We start from the raw sequence: 17,282 nt of genomic DNA on the forward strand, positions 1-17,282 counted from the left end.
TTTCGGGGCTTATTAAGAAGCCCATATATCTTGAAATGCATCAATCATGTAGGGGATTATATATAGATCATGATTTTTTTTAACAATATATAGATCATGATTTCACTACCTTTTCCTTTAGTAACCGATGTGGACTTTTTCTCAAAGAGATAAATAATCGAAAATAATGAAAATAATCTAAAGGAATGTCGAACCCGGATTGTATGGCGCGCCGGATCAAGGACCAAACCACTAGTAGACATCAACTTATTTGTTATGATACCCATATACTTATATATCCACATATAAATATAATAAAAGTACAAAAACTAAGCTCTGCTTAATTCTCGTTTAATTTCTGATTTTTTCGGTAACTCGCTAGACCCGAAATTTTCACCCGACTAACCCCTAGCATAGTTCCAAACAGGGGATATTACTCAAAGAAATTTTTTTTAACCAATCGAGTTAGCACGCCTTAATTGGATCATGGACTTTCAATGATTATGATAGCATTGTTTGACATTTTTACTATCAATCATTCAGTGACCGATAATTCTATTTATATAAAAGGTTAAACGTAATGTAAATTGGAAAAAACAGTATGTAACATTTTCTAATGTTTAATAGTAAGGTTGACGACAAAAAAAAGAGAGATTAAACTTAAAGTTATTAATAGATTAGTTTTGAGAGTGTGGTTAGGAAAAGCAGTGCAACTAGGTAGAATAAAAAATAAAGAAACTGAATGGAATAAGAAAAGAAAAAAAGGTGCTTCAGAAAAAGAAAAAAAAAATCATAATAAACTTTTACTCTAGAAAAAAAAAGAAGGAAAACTTCACTATAAAAACCACAAAAGACAACATTTACTTTATACCAGCGTAACTTTTTCATCTTGATTGGGTTTATAGCAGCCTAACTTGGTGAAAACTATTTTTTACTCTAAGCTACTCTAGAAATGCTTTTCAGTTAGAGCCTAAAAAAATCTCAAAATGATGCTTAAAATTATTGGGAAATTTGCCAATATAGAACTAAATCTCTAAAGTATTGTCCCGTTAGAACTAAATTAACTTTTCACACATTTGGACAGTGACTACCCTTTCTGTATATAAAAATTCATAAGATTTTTTTTACAAAGGAAAAAAAATATGGAAAAATACTTAACTTAATGTAGATAAGCATGTGCATGTGAGAAAAATATTTTTGACATCAAAAGATGTTTACATAATAATTTGAAAAATTGGCTAAATGTGCTAGTTAACAATATCTGCCATCTACGGCGGTTTAGAATACGTAATCTGAAAGAAACACAATGTTCTAACGCATGTAGGCTGCATATTATAACGGAAACGTATATAACTAGTAAGGCAGAATATGAAGTTCACGATTTCCTCTATGCTCTATATTTCTGGTAGATTTAAAACACTAAACAATGTCATCTCATCAACCGCGCTAGAAAATAAAATCTAAATCCTTCCTTATTATAAACCACACAAGAAAATACAATCTACATCATGTCTTTATATCTAATATAGTAGTATATAACATCCTATTTATTATTCTATTTTCTAAATTGGTAGAATGCAAGTTCTATAACGGTTAGTAAACAAAATCCGGAAATCTTGGTAAAAACGGTTATGAAATATTCACTAAATCTTTTAAATATTTTGTTTTCCTTTTTAATTGTTTTTTTTCCTAAATTGTGGTCTTCTTCATCGTTGTCTCACGATTTTTTTTTGTTTCTTCTTCTCTAACTTTTTCCTATCTAAACTATGGATTCACAAGAAGAGGTTGAATGGTGTGACAAAGAGAAGACCAATGGAAATGATGTGCGATTTTCTTTGGTGGATTTTGTGAAGGAGGGTCAACATTTTATTTCAAAAACGCTTTTGAAGGCAGCATTCGAAATATGTGCAATGAAACATAATTTCGACTATAAGCTTGTCAAGTCGGATAAAAATTGTGGTACATTCGTTGCGCAGATGATGATTGCAGCTGGCGTGTTCGTGCAGAGGGGTTACCTGGTTCATCTTATTTTATCATCAAAAAGTATGTACCTCATCATTCATGTGCTGCATCCAAAAGGATCTGTTCGGACAGCTTCAGCAAAAACAATTGGTACTCTGGTTATGCATATGTATGAAACTGCTAAAGAAGGACCGAGATCTAATGATATAGTCCAGTATATGCGTTCAGAACATGGACTTGAGATATCCTATTCTTTGGCATGGGATGCACGTGAGTATGCAATCAACAAAGTGAAAGGCCTTCCAGAGGAAGGCTATGAAAAAATTCCCAAATACTTGCACATGATGAGGGAAGCTAATCCAGGGTCACACACGTCTTGTGAAAGGGATTCTGAAGGGCGATTCAGATTCCTCTTCATCTCCTTTGGTCAGAGTCTTCGCGGTTTCTATGTTGCGATTCGGAAAGTTATTGTTGTGGATGGGACGTTCTTGAAGAGCAAATACAAAGGAGTATTACTGGTTGCTACTGCATTAGATGGAAACTCTAATTTATATCCAATTGCATTTGGAGTTGTCGACTCAGAGAATGACCTTGCGTGGAACTGGTTTATGAGACAACTTAATGCGGTCATTGCTGACGAGCATAGTTTAGCTTTTGTGTCTGATAGGAATTCCTCGATTGCTAAAGCTATTGCTAACGTGTACCCGCAAGCTCATCACGGAATTTGCATTCACCACTTGCTGAATAATGTCGTAACATATTTTAGTGGGAAAGGTGTGGCTGGTTTGGTTGCAAAGGCTTCTAAAGCTTATCGAGCTGCTGATTTTCGTAAGCTGTTCACTGCTATTTACTCTATTAGTCCTGAAATTGGAAATTATCTAATAGAAGCCGATGTGAGGAAGTGGGCTCGTTGTCAATTCACGGGTTACAGGTATGATATCAACACTACTAACCCTGCGGAGTCGATAAATTCTGCTTTGCGTACGCCTAGAGAGTTTCCAGTAATACCTCTAATGGACAGCATTAGGGAAATGATGACTCGATGGTTTTTCCAACGTAGAACTTTAAGTTCTAAGCACTCGAAGCCACTGACCATTGCTGTGGAGAAGAAGATAGACAAAAGGATTGAGAAGGGTAAAAAGTTTAAGGTCTTCCCGATTAACGATGACAGGTTTTTGGTTCAAGGTGACACTTTTGACTGCATGGTTGACTTGGTCAGACGCACGTGTTCTTGTGGGAAGTTTGACCTGATGAAAATCCCATGCAGGCACGCCATAAAAGCAGGCTTCAGTGTTGGAATACAAGCACACACACTCACATACGACATATACACTACTGCGTCATGGCGCACGGCTTATGAAGAAAGCATAAATCCTATTGGTGTCCCTGAACATGCTTGGACTGTTCCATCTCATGTGGAGCAGACGAAAGTCCTTCCTCCAGAGTCTATACGAGCTGCAGGTAGAAGAAAGAAACGCAGATACGAGACAGCCGAAGATAAGATCCGTTCGTCACAAGGAAATCAAGGCTCTAAAGGTCGCAAATGTAGCCGATGTGGGATTCGAGAGCACGATAGGAGAACATGTGATCGAGCAATATAGGATACTCTGTTCGTTTCATGCAAGCTTTCTTTATGTTGATTTATGCAAGTTATGTTTCCAGTTTTTTTTGGGTTACTATGTTTCAGACTTTATGCAAGTTCTGTTTACGCAAGCTTTATTCATCTTGATTTATGCAAGTTATGTTTCAAAGACTATCAAAGTTATGTTTCAGCTTTGTTCATCTTGATTTATGCAAGTTATGTTTCACGTTTTTTAGGATACTATGTTTCAGAGACTATGAAAATTAGGTTTGTTTGATAACGTTGTTCATAACACGACAATAAAACTGGAAATCAGATTGGTTCAATATTTGAAAATGTAACTTGAATCAGAGAACCATTACAATATCAATCAGATTTGGACCAAAGACATAACAAACTGAAAAGGGTTCCTACGCAACCTACATCAAGCGAATGCTTATGGTTCATAACTTCTTCCTGCACTGTCTTCTTCATGGAAATTCTCAGATCTTCAATTTCCTCAGCAACTCTTGCCTGATGCTCAGACATCCTTTCAATCTCATCAAGCAGAGCCTCGTCTACCCACTTAAAAAGATGATTTTCTTTTTTTCTCTGTTTCAAAACACAAAACAAATCAATTGACATATAGAATAATATGAAGTAGTGAATTATCAGATTTACCTGTAAACCAATCTCACATCTGAAGAATCGTCTGTATGGGTTCTCTTCCGTTTTTGAAACATAAGTGACAATCTTCTTTCCACACCAGCATCTGGAAGGGATCGCTCCATGGTATTTTGTGTTCGTCATTCTCTTTTGAAGAGAGATTTTTTAAGAACAAGAAGGAGAAAAAAAACACCGCAAGATGTAGTGTTTGTGGCCGCTTTATGATCTTATATAAGCAATATAATTAGGGTTTACAATGTTTCTAATCGGATCGGCACATATGGTAACTTGTATGTGTTTTCATTATAAAGATTTGTTTTGGCACCAAATAGATTGTGGTATTTTAGTGTCATTTAGGGTATAGGGTTTGAAATCGTTTGTCTTCTTTAGTGTCATTTAAGGTATAAGGTTTAATATAGTTTGTCCTACTTTAATGCCATTTAGGATATAGATTGGTTTAGATTTCGGTTATGTTTTGATAAGAATTAGGACATCGCATAACAATCATTTAGGGTATAGATAGGGTTTCATATTGTCACCTAAAAAGTAAAGAGAAAGCAACTTCAAGAGTCAAATAAAACAGTGAAATAAGGTAGTAACTAAAGGAGTAAAATGGTAACTAAAAGAGTCAAATAAAATCACCAAATAACAATATACTTCCTACACAAGTCATAACAGAAAGAATTTCATTCAAGTTCCACTAGAGCACTTGAAATTGTCTTCGGGGGAGTGAATTTTGCCATCCTTTCAATAAGGACAGGATCAATAGCAGCTTCCCATAGGTCATAAGCAATCTTCTGCCGCGCTTCACGAATGTTGTTGTCATTCACCAGGGAAAAGTCCAAGCCTAGAAGATGGCATTCAATGTGCTTCAAGGCATATACTCCACAGTCACTGCTACTTTTGTTCAATAAGAAGGGCATTGAGACGTAGGAGACCGTATACTGCTTGACTTGATACTGTCGACTCTTAGAAGACTGAATGGCTTTGACAATTCTAGGGATGAGAACTGCAAATGGCTCCACTGCACCGGGGTGTCTCAGTCCCTCACAGTCAAAGACCTCTATCGACCGAGTAACAAAGTTGACGCACATAGAGATCCAGTGCTTACCAACATTTAGGGGGACATACATGCGGTTAACATCAAGATCCCACATTAGTCTTGTTCGTCCGTGTGCTGGAAGTTCGCCAATGCCGTACTGTTGTAGCAGTCCGCCCACTTTGAATTTCTTCTTGTCCTTCTTATACTCGTTGTAAGAGTTCGTAATTTGATTACTGAACAAGCATGTCATGAAGGCTACTTTATTTGGAAACCATCACCGCAAGGAAGTCCTCTCAGTGAATAACCACATCATACCATCAATTTCCTGCATAATTTGATAAAAGACTGTAAGTTTGTGTACACAAAATAAAAAGGAACAAGGTAATAACTGACCTTATTCAGGAGCCACTCTGAAGGTCCGACGACACGAGATACTAACTCATTTGTGAGCATAGATGGTCCAATTTTTAGTTCTCTGCATTACAAAATTCAGTATCAAAATGGTAGAATTGTAAAAAAAAATTTAAAAATATCAACTTACTTGAAAGTTTTGGTCCAGTCAACAAGTTTGCCCCATAATGCCTCAAAGACAAACACTAGTGAGTAATCGGGATCATGTATCCTGTCCTCAAGTGAGTCCACGTCTTTCAGAGTAGGTGGTCTCCAATCCGCAGGCTTAAACGAAGACAGTGGAGTGGAAAAGTCAGCTGGTTCATCACCATCCAGATGTTGTGAAGGATCAAAACCTTTAACATGAGATGCTTGAGAAAGGTTTCCCATGGCTTCTTGTAGAGAGTCTTGGGTCCCCTTATCTACACATTTCGCTGATTTGGTCAAATTCTTCAAAAAATCCATCATTTCATTTTCATCAGTTTGAACATCCTGTTAATAAAAACAAGCATAACATTAATACTAAAAAGACAGTCCATAGCAAAATATAGAAAAGTACATTACAAAATAGTCAATCCCACAAGTCATCATCATTAGTTCATACAAGCCGATATATTACATATTACAATACAAGGACATTACATCAAAAGAGTCGACATAGCAAAATACACAGAGCTTCATTTTTTGGTTACCTCTCTTACTGGCCGAGGGCTACGACAAACGGAGGAGGATCCACATTTGCAGATGCCTTGCCTTTTCCCTTTGCTGCGGGAGGACCCGTACTATGAGATGATGGTCCTTGGTCTTTTCCAATTGTTGCTGAAGGAGAGAGAATCTCAGATGTGTTGCCTTTTCCCACTGTTTCCGATAGACCCTTAAGCTGAGAGACTTGTTCCTTGAGTTGAGCCACCTCATTGGCAACGTTGTCAAAACGCTCATGTATGTCCTTCTGCACCACTTCCTTAAAAGAGTTGAAAGAAGCGGTGAACAAACCTTCAATGAAGGTCTTCATTTCACTAGAGACCCCACTGTTGTGTTCAGCCGCACGTTGACAAAGCAGTTGCTTCTTTCGAGACTCGGCACCAGGATCAATTAGCTTGCGCTTGCCTCTTTTCGCAGTAACAGCCGGTTCCCCTGCAACTACAGTCGGTTCCTCTGCAACAGCTGACGGTTCTTCTGCAACATCAGCCGGTTCATCTTGTTCTGAATCAGAAAGGTCCATGTGTGCAGGCAAAGACTCAACTTCCCAATCGAAATGCGTCCAGTCTTGTTTCGCATTGATCAATTCAACAATACGACCAACTCTTTCGTCCTTCTTTTCATCTTCCCTAAGGAACTCAGTATCAGCAATCACATCGAAATCACCAGTAGATGATATAAATGTGAACAGCTCTCCCTTGCAAGAACAAACAAAACACTAAGCTTACATTGAACATTTATTGAACTCAATATTTTAAGAAGAAATATCAGTTACCTTATCAAAGTGGGACTCTAGGCTGGTGATATCTTGGTAGGATACTTTACCACTACCTTTCCAATTCCTACATCTCATTTTCTTCACGTTTTTTTTTTATTTTTTTACCCACCATAGAACCAATGTCTGGAATTGCCTCCATAATCCATATCTGAAACGCATATGAGAATCCATCCAATACGTAGCTGTTCTTCGTATGCACATCTTCTCTTGCTCTGAGAATTGATGCAATCAGCTCATCATAAGCGCGAAGACCCCAAGGATACATCCTCAATTTCTCAAAATCCATCACCAAGCGGATGTATTCTTGAGGGATATACACTTTCCAATCCTTAGCCATGAGGAATGATTGTATAATGGACAGATACACTAACCTCACTCTGTCCACATACGACCACTCGTTACACACCTTAAGGAGCTCATCCCTTATAGTATATAAGTTGATCTTCGCATTGGTCTTCAGCGCATTAGCCCAGAACCCCTTATCATTCTTCCAGTTAATGAAGTCTACGTCGGGTTCCTCTTTGTACTTCAATCCAGTGACAGCATAAAATTCTTGCATAGAAAACCTAAGAGGCCTCTTCGCAAAAATAAACCACAGCTCGTGAAGCTTGGAAACCCTGAGATGCTTGCACATGAAGCTGTGAATAATCTTCCCTGAGTAGATGAGGTTGTTCTCTATGATCGCCAGAAGAGGCCCGAAGACAGGGTCTTTCAAAACTTCATCATACTCATCTTTCAGAGCCACCTTTACCGCCTTCAGAAGCGTCCTTCTACATGTGTTGTTAATCTTATCCATCTGCGTCTCAGCACCTTCTTGAAGAATGCGTTTAGGAAACTGGTGAGCCATTCCTAAAAAACATGAATTCCATAAGTTAACATCGAACCAAATATAACCATCTCACCTTTAACTAGTTTTTTACAATTCAAAACTACTTTGAAACACAAATTGAAACAAAATATAATGAACTAGCAAATGTGTTTTCCTCTAAAATAAAACAGAGTCAAAGCTACGCACCAAATGAATAACAAAAGACTACACACTATCGACAAATTCAATTCAAATAACAAACTCGATCCCAAAACAAGTATGTAAAATCGATGTCTAAAGCATGTCAAAGTCATTAGCTTTTTCAAGTCTATTATGAATTCTAAACCTTAATAAAGCTGATACCAAACAAACTAGAACTCAAAATCACCTCAACAACAAGTCAATCTCACACCCCACTCAACCACATTCCGCATCTGAAAATCATAAACTTGTTTCGATTTGTGTTTTAAACTAAATCTCTATCTACTACAATTTGTAGTACATGCAAATAAACATAAAGAACAAACAAAAAAAAGCAAAATCGTAAAGGGGATTTCAAAGCCTAACCTTCAAATTGTCAGAACCGAGATGAAAGAAGAGCAAAAGAAAACAACTAATCGTCCTTAATCGGGGAGGAGAAGCTAATCCCGAGCTTGAGCAGCTTCGATCGTCGGCGGCGGCGGAGATAAGAACGACAATCTAACCGTTGTCACTAACAGAGGAAATACGCAAGAAGGAGGAGGGAGAAGCGATGTGACTCCTCGCTGAAGCTCTCCGACGAACCAAGAATCTCAGAGGCGGAAGGTGTCGCCGGCGAGAAAGAAATCGTCTCTCGATTCAGAAAGAGAGTCGGAGAGAACGGGACGAGAGTTGGGAAAAAATAAGGGCCCTATTTTTATTTAATTAAGTATTCCCTTTTTAATTCATATAGTTTTTAAAATTTTATTAACTATTTTAAAAAGAAAAGGACAAAACAGTAGATTCACACAGTATTAGTTCTAAGGGGACAAGAATTAATTCTATACGGACAAGGTTAGAGAATTTAGTTCTAAGGGGACAATACTTTAGACATTTAGTTCCATATTGGCAAATTTTCCAAAATTATTCGCAAAACTCATGTTATTGTTTTGCCTTGGGTCTTTTAATATGAGTAAGCTTTCAGAGGTTCAAGATTATCCCCAAAAAATTGTGACCATTATGGAAACAATACCAAACTTGGCATTGTTGAAATGATATCATAATTTAATGACAAGGGAAAACGGCAACGCCCGAGCTCATTATGTCCAAGGCATATAATATTATTTTCATTACAAATTTACAACGACATCAACATAAAGCTTCATCGTTTTCACATGACTACGGAAATTTATACACCTTTTGTAGGAAAATAATTTTTATTTAAGCCATGTAATAGTATTGTACATGAAAAGTCAGAAATTAGAATCCCATAGTCCAAAAGCTTAACTGGAAAACAAGTTAAAATTACAAAGACCAATGTTGGCATAATATAAACAATAATTATACAAGATCCGAAATTTCACAGCTTGAGTGTTACATGATAAATTATAAAAATACAAAAATAATAATTACATGTTATTACTATAAGTCTACAACCCTGGAAACAAGCGCAATACCAAATACTAATATAAACAAATAATAAGTTGTTTATCATTTATACAAGGTTTTGAAAGCCGGACTGGACCGGTCGGTCGAACCGGTCCGACCATGACTCGTTAAAGAAGCTAAGTCTGGTTCGGTTTAAAACCCGGATTTGAGAAAAACCGGTAAAACCGACTAAAAAGCGGTAAAACCGGTGATCCGGTTCAACTTTAAAACCCGGTTCTACAGAAATCAACGTATAATTAATGTATTTCTGTTGTTATTAAAATATAATATTTCATAATTAATGTTTAATTTTTCTTATTTAATTAGTTTTCTCTTGATTCTATTTTATAAGAAAAAGCGTTTAAAAAAACTCGTTTTGACTCTCATATTGCTATATTCATAAAATTTAAGATTTTTAGTTATAAAAATAAATAAATATTTAATTTAAACAGTCATTCATTTGTTTTTTTTTTATCAATTTTAGTTGATATTGTATTCACTTGTATATATAACTAAACTTATGGTTATTGTTTATTAACTAATTAATAAAAGAGAACATAGAACATATTATATGTAAATATATGATTATTTAGATTTATTTATTTTTAAATAGAAAACACGGTTTGACAGGTTGAATCGTCTGACCATTTAACCTATAGCTTTACCGAATCGGTATCCAGACCGGTTTTAAAAAACATTGCATTTAAACAACAATTGTTACGTTTTTTTCTTCAAACAAATTTAGAAAATTTAATTTGTAAAAAATAAACAAATCTAAATCTAAATTACACAAAGAAAACACGCAATAAATTAATACCTCACACATTTTTAAGTCTTCCCAAAATATAAACAACCAAATAGTGATCAAAATCTCACAAGTATTTAAAACATAACCAGAAACTAAACGTACAAAGTAACACTAACAATAAAAAGTCATTTAGATGAAAACATCTAAAGCATTATATAATTACGTCAATGGCAAAGTCATTGTCAACCCTATCATAAAATTCTACATGAATAAACCCAAACCCGTCCATTGAAGATAATAATAACAAATACCAACTAAAAAAATAAATAATAAGAGATTTTCTACACAAAGCGCAGACAAACCACTAGCCTTAATAAATAAAAGTTATCTACTCTAAGTGATTTCTTTGATAATTTTCGATTTATCATTGGGAAATTAGGTAACATATACATAACAATTATGAAATTAACTATATAACCATAGCAATCTTTAGGCTATGATATTTATGTATTATTTTCTATATTACCCTTTTTCACTTTCACCTTTTCTTTTTATATAACTTTATAAGTTTAAAAAATACCTATTTGAATTTTTTAAATACCTATAAAAAGCATAGATTTGTTTTTGTATATGAAATGTTTTGGATTTTGTAAAACTAACATATATTTATAAATTGAATATATATAGTTATAATAAGATTTTTTTCTATTCTATTTACGAAACATAGAATAGATTGCACTTATACAATCTCTCTTTGTGCAATCTTTCCTTCTATCTATCTTCTCTATCACCATCTTTGTTTCTCTCCATCTTTTCAACTCTATATGTATCTCTTTTTTCCTTTTTTTTTCTTTCATTTTCTCTTTTATTTCTTTCTCCAATATATAATGTTCAAATAATGTATTGTTATATTCTATACTATTTACAAAATATGGAACAGAATTCTAAATATAGTCTCTCTCTCTCTCTCTCTCTCTCTCTCTCTCTCTCTCTCTCTCTCTCTCTCTCTCTCTCTCTCTCTCTCTCTCTCTCTCTCTCTCTCTCTCTCCCTCCCTCCCTCCCTCCCTCGGACTCTCTTACTTCTACATGCAATACTATAGACGTAAATAGTATAATTTTTTGGAGCTTCCTCCTCCTCTTCTACCTCTTTCCTTCTCTGGTTCTCCCTCCTCTTCTTCTTCCTCTTCCCTCCTCCTCTTCTTCTTCCTCTCTCCTGCCCTTGCCCTTACTTCTCATCCCTCCTTCTCCCTCCTCCTCCTCCTCCTCTTCCTTCCTCTTCTTCCCTTGCTGCTTCTCCTCCTCCTCTACAAATGCATGCATGCTACTTTTGAATATTTTTCTGTATTTTTCTATACTATTTACTTAATATACATAGTATGGTATAATATGTTTATTATGTTAGATGTACGTGACACACGCTCCTAAGAAGAATAAAGTCAAAAATGTGTCAAATTGTCCCATCAAATAGTGATTATTGTAGTATGGCTATATTCTTTAGTTTATGTTCTCTTATGTATATACACCAAATTCTCCCTTTATCATTTGTGTTACTATTTCATGGGGAGCTGGTCGAGCTTTCCTGTCTTTGTCCTTCAGGACTCTTAACTTACTTCTCCAACGAATTTGATTTGCACGGTATAAGGGACATACCCGAGTTTCCTAATTTTATCATTTGATCTTCCAAGAAATTTATTTTCCTAAACTCATAATCAACATCTGGAACTGAGAAGACGTACTAGAATAACACATAAGGCTAACATGGAAAGTCTCAATGTACGTTATGTATTCTCTTAAAAGTAACTTTTTTTTTTGGCATCACTCTTAAAAGTAACTAGTATTTTCTTTGTTTCTTTGTTTACATGTTGAAGGAAAGAGACAGTGTGTTTTACTGTTTTTTTTGTATCTCAAGAACCAGCAACTCAGAGAAAGTATATTTTTTTATTTAGATTCTGCATTGTTAGTTTCTTTTAATGGTTTTGTAGTTAATCACTCAACTTTGAATACAATCGTTGGATTGCCTGTGATATTTCTGGTCATAAGCAAGACTGCGTGTTTAACAAAACGAAAAAGTTTTCAATTTAATGCCACCATCATCGTCATCTTTCTAGATTAAGTTCAAACCATATCTAATCTATTAATTAAGGGTCATATTTTTTATCTACTGTTGGAAGGTTGTCATTTAAATTTGGACACTAGATTTTAATACGCACACCCATGCGGATAACATTTCATTTATAAATATAAAATTTATATTCAGAACTGGTTTTCTTGGGACAAGATGTGTGAAGATAAAAAGGAAGGTGGCATTGGCTTTAGAGATATTCAGAACTTCAATACAGCTTTATTAGCAAAACAGCTATGGAGGCTAATTGAAAAACCGGAGTCTCTCTTCGCAAAGGTTTTTAAAGGGCGTTATTATAGGAAATCCGATCCTATGGATCCTATACGTTCATATTCTCCCTCTTATGGGTGGAGAAGTATTACTTCAGCTAGATCTCTGGTTAAAAAAGGGCTAATCAAAAGGGTGGGAACAGGTTCAAGCATTTCAGTATGGAATGATCTCTGGATCCCCGCTCAACGCCCGAGGTCAGCAAATCAAAAACTACAACATCAATATTTGAATCCATTACTTAAGGTGCAGGATTTAATTAATCCGGTAGATCTCTCCTGGAATCTAGATTTACTTAATGCTTATGTTCACAAGGATGATGTGAGTATTATACGGAGCTTAGCTATTAGCCGAAATCCAAAACCAGATTCATATGGATGGTTGTTTACGGATCATGGCAGATATACCGTTAAATCGGGATATCGCACGGAGAGATTATATCCTGATTTAGGATCTCAACACATTGATATGGGTCCTAATATTAAACCCTTGTTAGCTCATTCGTGGAAACTGCGTTGCTCGCCAAAGTTGCAACATTTTGTGTGGCAAATAATCTCTGGTAGCCTACCGGTTACAAAGAACCTGAATTCCCGGGGGATTAAGTGTGATATGCAGTGTCACATATGTGGTGCAGAGGAAGAATCGATTAATCATGTGCTTTTTGAATGCTCCATTGCGAGGCAAACATGGGCTTTATCAAATATTCCTTCACGTCCAGGGATTTTCCCTACCCAATCTCTCTTTACCAATATGGATTATTTATTCTGGAGATTACCAAAAGAACCAGACTTAAGTTATTTCCCGTGGATATTGTGGTATATTTGGAAAAATCGCAATGCTAAGATTTTTACTAATAAAATTGGAAGTCCTCCTCAATTTCTTCGGATTGCGGAGATAGAAGGTACCTTATGGGCTGAGGCGCAGACTAAAGAGGATACAACCAGGGTTTCTTCATTGCTTGGGACCCCTACTCTACAAGGAGCAAATCGATGTAGTATTGATGGAGCATGGAAGGAACATGATCCCTTTACAGGGCAAGGATGGTTTTACAGAGACGAAAGATCCACTGATACTATGATGGGTGCAATGTCTATTCGCAGGAGTTTATCACCTTTACATGCAGAATGTGAAGCCTTGATATGGGCGATGGAATGCATGAAGACCCTACATATCTCAGAGGTGGTGTTTGCAACCGACTGCTCACAGTTGGTGAAGATGGTGTCCACACCAACAGAATGGCCGGCATTCACTACTCACATGGAGGAGTTTCTACGATGTAAGGAATACTTTCCCACTTTCACTATCCAGCATATTCCAAGGGCACAAAACACAATGGCGGATAATCTAGCACGAGGTGCTAGGACTCAGCCTTCTGCTATGGTTTATGTTGACTCCGTTCCTCCGAGATGGCTCTCGACTCATTAGGTTAGGTTTTCGTCAGATTGTTGAAAAAAAAAAAAAAAAATTATATTATTTTGTATATAATAATATATGATAATATATTGCTGTCATTTTAAAAATAACTAAATAGATGATATATAGTTCTAAATATTAAAATTTAACAGATGTTAACAAATTTATTTTTTGTAAAAATTATTACATAATTTATGAATATTAATCATTTTAAAAAGTGAATGATATTTTAGTCACTTTAACGGTGAATGATATTTTATTTATTTATCTTAATGAAAGTATTTTTTTCAAAATAAATTGGTTTACCAATTCAACATAATTTTAATATGTTTGCACAAAAAATAATTTTAATATGTAATTCATTAATTAATTCTATTTTAATATAATGTAGAATAAACTTATAAAATTTATAAAATTAGCAAATAATTTTATTATTTTATTTATAATAAAAATATAAATGAAATTAATTTATAATAACATTATACTACTAATTGCGAAATTAATAAGTGCATTAATTAAAAGAATATTTAAAAAATTTAAAAAATTTGTTATATTTTTTTTCAACAGAATTTGTTATTCCTAAAACTAAAATTTAAATTTATAGTTAAAATGGATTTGTTATTAATATCCTTATAATTATTATTTTTTTTATTCTTATAATTATTTAGAAATGTTATACATTAAATGAACTAATGTAAAGAATAAAAATATTATTTGAATATATGGACCTAGACTTCTAGTATGACTATTTTGTAGTAGATAAAAATAGTATTTTTCTTTTAATAGAGAAGATATTCTAGAATTAATAGATTATATATTACACAATCTTTATCAATACTATTAAAACAGAAGGCCTTTTTTTGAGGTACCCCTTTGTTTCAACAATATTTACAGATTTTTGCCACTGAAATATTTAAAACCTATGATTTTAATTAAATTCTAAATTTTCTTTTATTTATACAACAGAAAATCTTAAAATGAATCAAACACGTTATTAAAGTAAACCGACCCAACGAACGTAAACCAACCAACATACTTAACAATAAAATAAAATGTTGTGCTGGTTCAATCCATCGAAGTATACATGATTCTATATACTTAACACATCTTTTTTTTTTTTTTGAACACCATACTTAACACATCTTTAACTTGATATCAAGTATATAAACAAACAATTTACTTTTTGGAAAAAGTATACAAACAATTTACAGCTTTCAATTCCTATAGGATACCAATTCAAATGTTCTATAGAAAACTAAACCGATGTTGGTATGAATAAAATCATCCATATATCACACTTAAAGAAACCAATATAAACAATAAATATTAAATATATGAACGAAATAGGTGTGGGAATATTCATTAAGAACAGTTAATATTTTCCTAATTAAATGGTCGATAGGATATGTATAATAATCATATTTTTCATAGCAATCAATTAAATGCATCAGTTTCGGAATGCTAACTAACAATACCTTTAATTTTTTAAATAAAATTAGAAAGCTCTTCATAACTAAATAATTAAGTCGACAGCAAAAAAAAAAATTATACATGAACAAAATGACAAATCCTATTAGAAAAATAAATGAATTTATAAGGGTTTGAGATTTAAAAAGGGTCGGTTAAAAAAGAGACGGATTCAAATACATGACAGATTTATTTATTTTAAAATATTATTTTTAAAAACAATTAATTATAAACTTTCTGTATTTTTTTTAATTCACCTTTCGTATTGAAACATAAATATTCTAAAAAAATTGTTTTTATCATGTAATCTAAGAAATATGTCATTACAAATATTTTCTTTACAATTTCATTTATGATAATAATGTGAAAGCTATTTTTCAATAATGTATTTTTTCCTATTATAAAAAATATTAATAAAATCTTTTAATATTTTTAATAATATAGTTATTGAATTCAGAATTATTATTAACAATATTAAAATTATTATGATCTATATACATATTTTTATTTTATAATATTATGATCTATATACATATTTTTATTTTATAATATTATGTCAGGAAAATAAGCAAAAAATAACTAATCCTTGCGGACTAACATTTTTATGTGTAAGCATTCAGTAAAAAAAATTATATAGAACTAAATGATAATCGAATTAGAAAAAAAATGATCTAAACGGGTTTAAAATTTAAAAGGTCAAAAAGACGGGTTTAAACATGATAGATTTACCTATTTTAAAATTTGTGACAAAGTGATATAGACATTTTTAGAGGTGGGCGTTCAGACTATCATTCGGGTTTGGATCGGGTCTATTCGGATTTTGGGTTTTCAGGATAAGATATTTTAGCCCCATTTGGATTTTTATAAATTTTGGTTCGGGTTTGGTTCGGATCTTTGCGGGTTCGGATAACCCGTTTAAATTATTTTAAAATTTTTAAAATTTATATACTTTAAATTTCTTAAAATCTAAAAAATAAAATAATATATAACATAAAATTTTGAGTAATGTATGCCAAGATACCTAAACCTAACATAAAAATTGGTCTGCATTGCTTATTTGGTTAGATAATCAATATATATTAAGTAATTGGTTTTTTAAGTATAGTTTAGCTACATTAGATATTTACTGACTATTTCTATAAATTTTCAAACATTTTGGACAACTTCAAAATATTCTATACATTTTGGATATTAAATATAAAATAGCTAATATATTCAAGTATATAAATCTAATTCGGATACTCAAAATATTTTTGTTCAAATTGGATTTGGTTCCGGTTCTCTAGATACCAAAATTTTAAACATTTTCGCATAACTAACAAGTTCCGGCTCAGGTTCAATACTACTTTCTTGGATCGGATTCATTGCGGTTCTTCGGACTTGGATTTTTTGCCCAACCCTAAATTTTTTAAGAATTTTGACAACATAAAATATTCCGCGCTTCAAAAGATGTCGGTAAAAAAGGAGACGGTTTTAAACATGACAGATTTATCTATATTAAATAATATTTATTAAAATTTTAATTATAAACTTTCTGCATTTTTTTAATTAAAATCCATCTTTCGTTTTGAAACATAAATATTCTATTAAACTTTTTTATCATGTAATATATGTCATTTCAAATCTTTCTCTGTAGAATTTCATTAATGATAATAATGTCAAATCTATTTCTAACCAGTTTAGTTATACCAATTTTAATATTTTTCAATAATATTTTTTTTCCTATTATAAAATTAAATTTTAATATTTTTAATAATATATTTATTTGCATTCGA

At 33.3% G+C, this 17,282-nt stretch overlaps 2 protein-coding genes across 2 annotated transcripts; one reads left to right on the forward strand and one right to left on the reverse strand.

The window, feature by feature from the left end:
- Positions 1 to 1,745: 1,745 nt before the first annotated feature.
- LOC111199026 lies at positions 1,746 to 3,542 on the forward strand. Its single transcript, XM_048781594.1, has one exon. The coding sequence runs from the start codon at positions 1,746 to 1,748 to the stop codon at positions 3,540 to 3,542; it is 1,797 nt and encodes a 598-aa protein (XP_048637551.1).
- Positions 3,543 to 3,889: 347 nt separating this feature from the next.
- On the reverse strand, positions 3,890 to 4,312 carry LOC125609964 (uncharacterized protein At4g04775-like). Its single transcript, XM_048781595.1, has 2 exons — positions 4,184 to 4,312; positions 3,890 to 4,114 (listed from the first exon to the last, which is right to left on the reverse strand). The coding sequence occupies exons 1-2, from the start codon at positions 4,310 to 4,312 to the stop codon at positions 3,890 to 3,892; spliced, it is 354 nt and encodes a 117-aa protein (XP_048637552.1).
- Between the last annotated feature and the right edge of the window lie 12,970 nt (positions 4,313 to 17,282).

Source organism: Brassica napus, chromosome A6, assembly GCF_020379485.1.
Source record: "Brassica napus cultivar Da-Ae chromosome A6, Da-Ae, whole genome shotgun sequence".
Classification (NCBI taxonomy): domain Eukaryota; kingdom Viridiplantae; phylum Streptophyta; class Magnoliopsida; order Brassicales; family Brassicaceae; genus Brassica; species Brassica napus.

Coding starts and splice junctions, on each gene's coding strand:
- LOC125609964 (XM_048781595.1), bottom strand. CDS start 4,312: ATGACGAACACAAAATACCATGGAGCGATCCCTTCCAGATGCTGGTGT. Junction 4,115..4,183: donor GATGTGAGATTGGTTTACAG/GTAAATCTGATA, acceptor GTTTTGAAACAG/AGAAAAAAAGAAAATCATCT.
- LOC111199026 (XM_048781594.1), top strand. CDS start 1,746: ATGGATTCACAAGAAGAGGTTGAATGGTGTGACAAAGAGAAGACCAAT.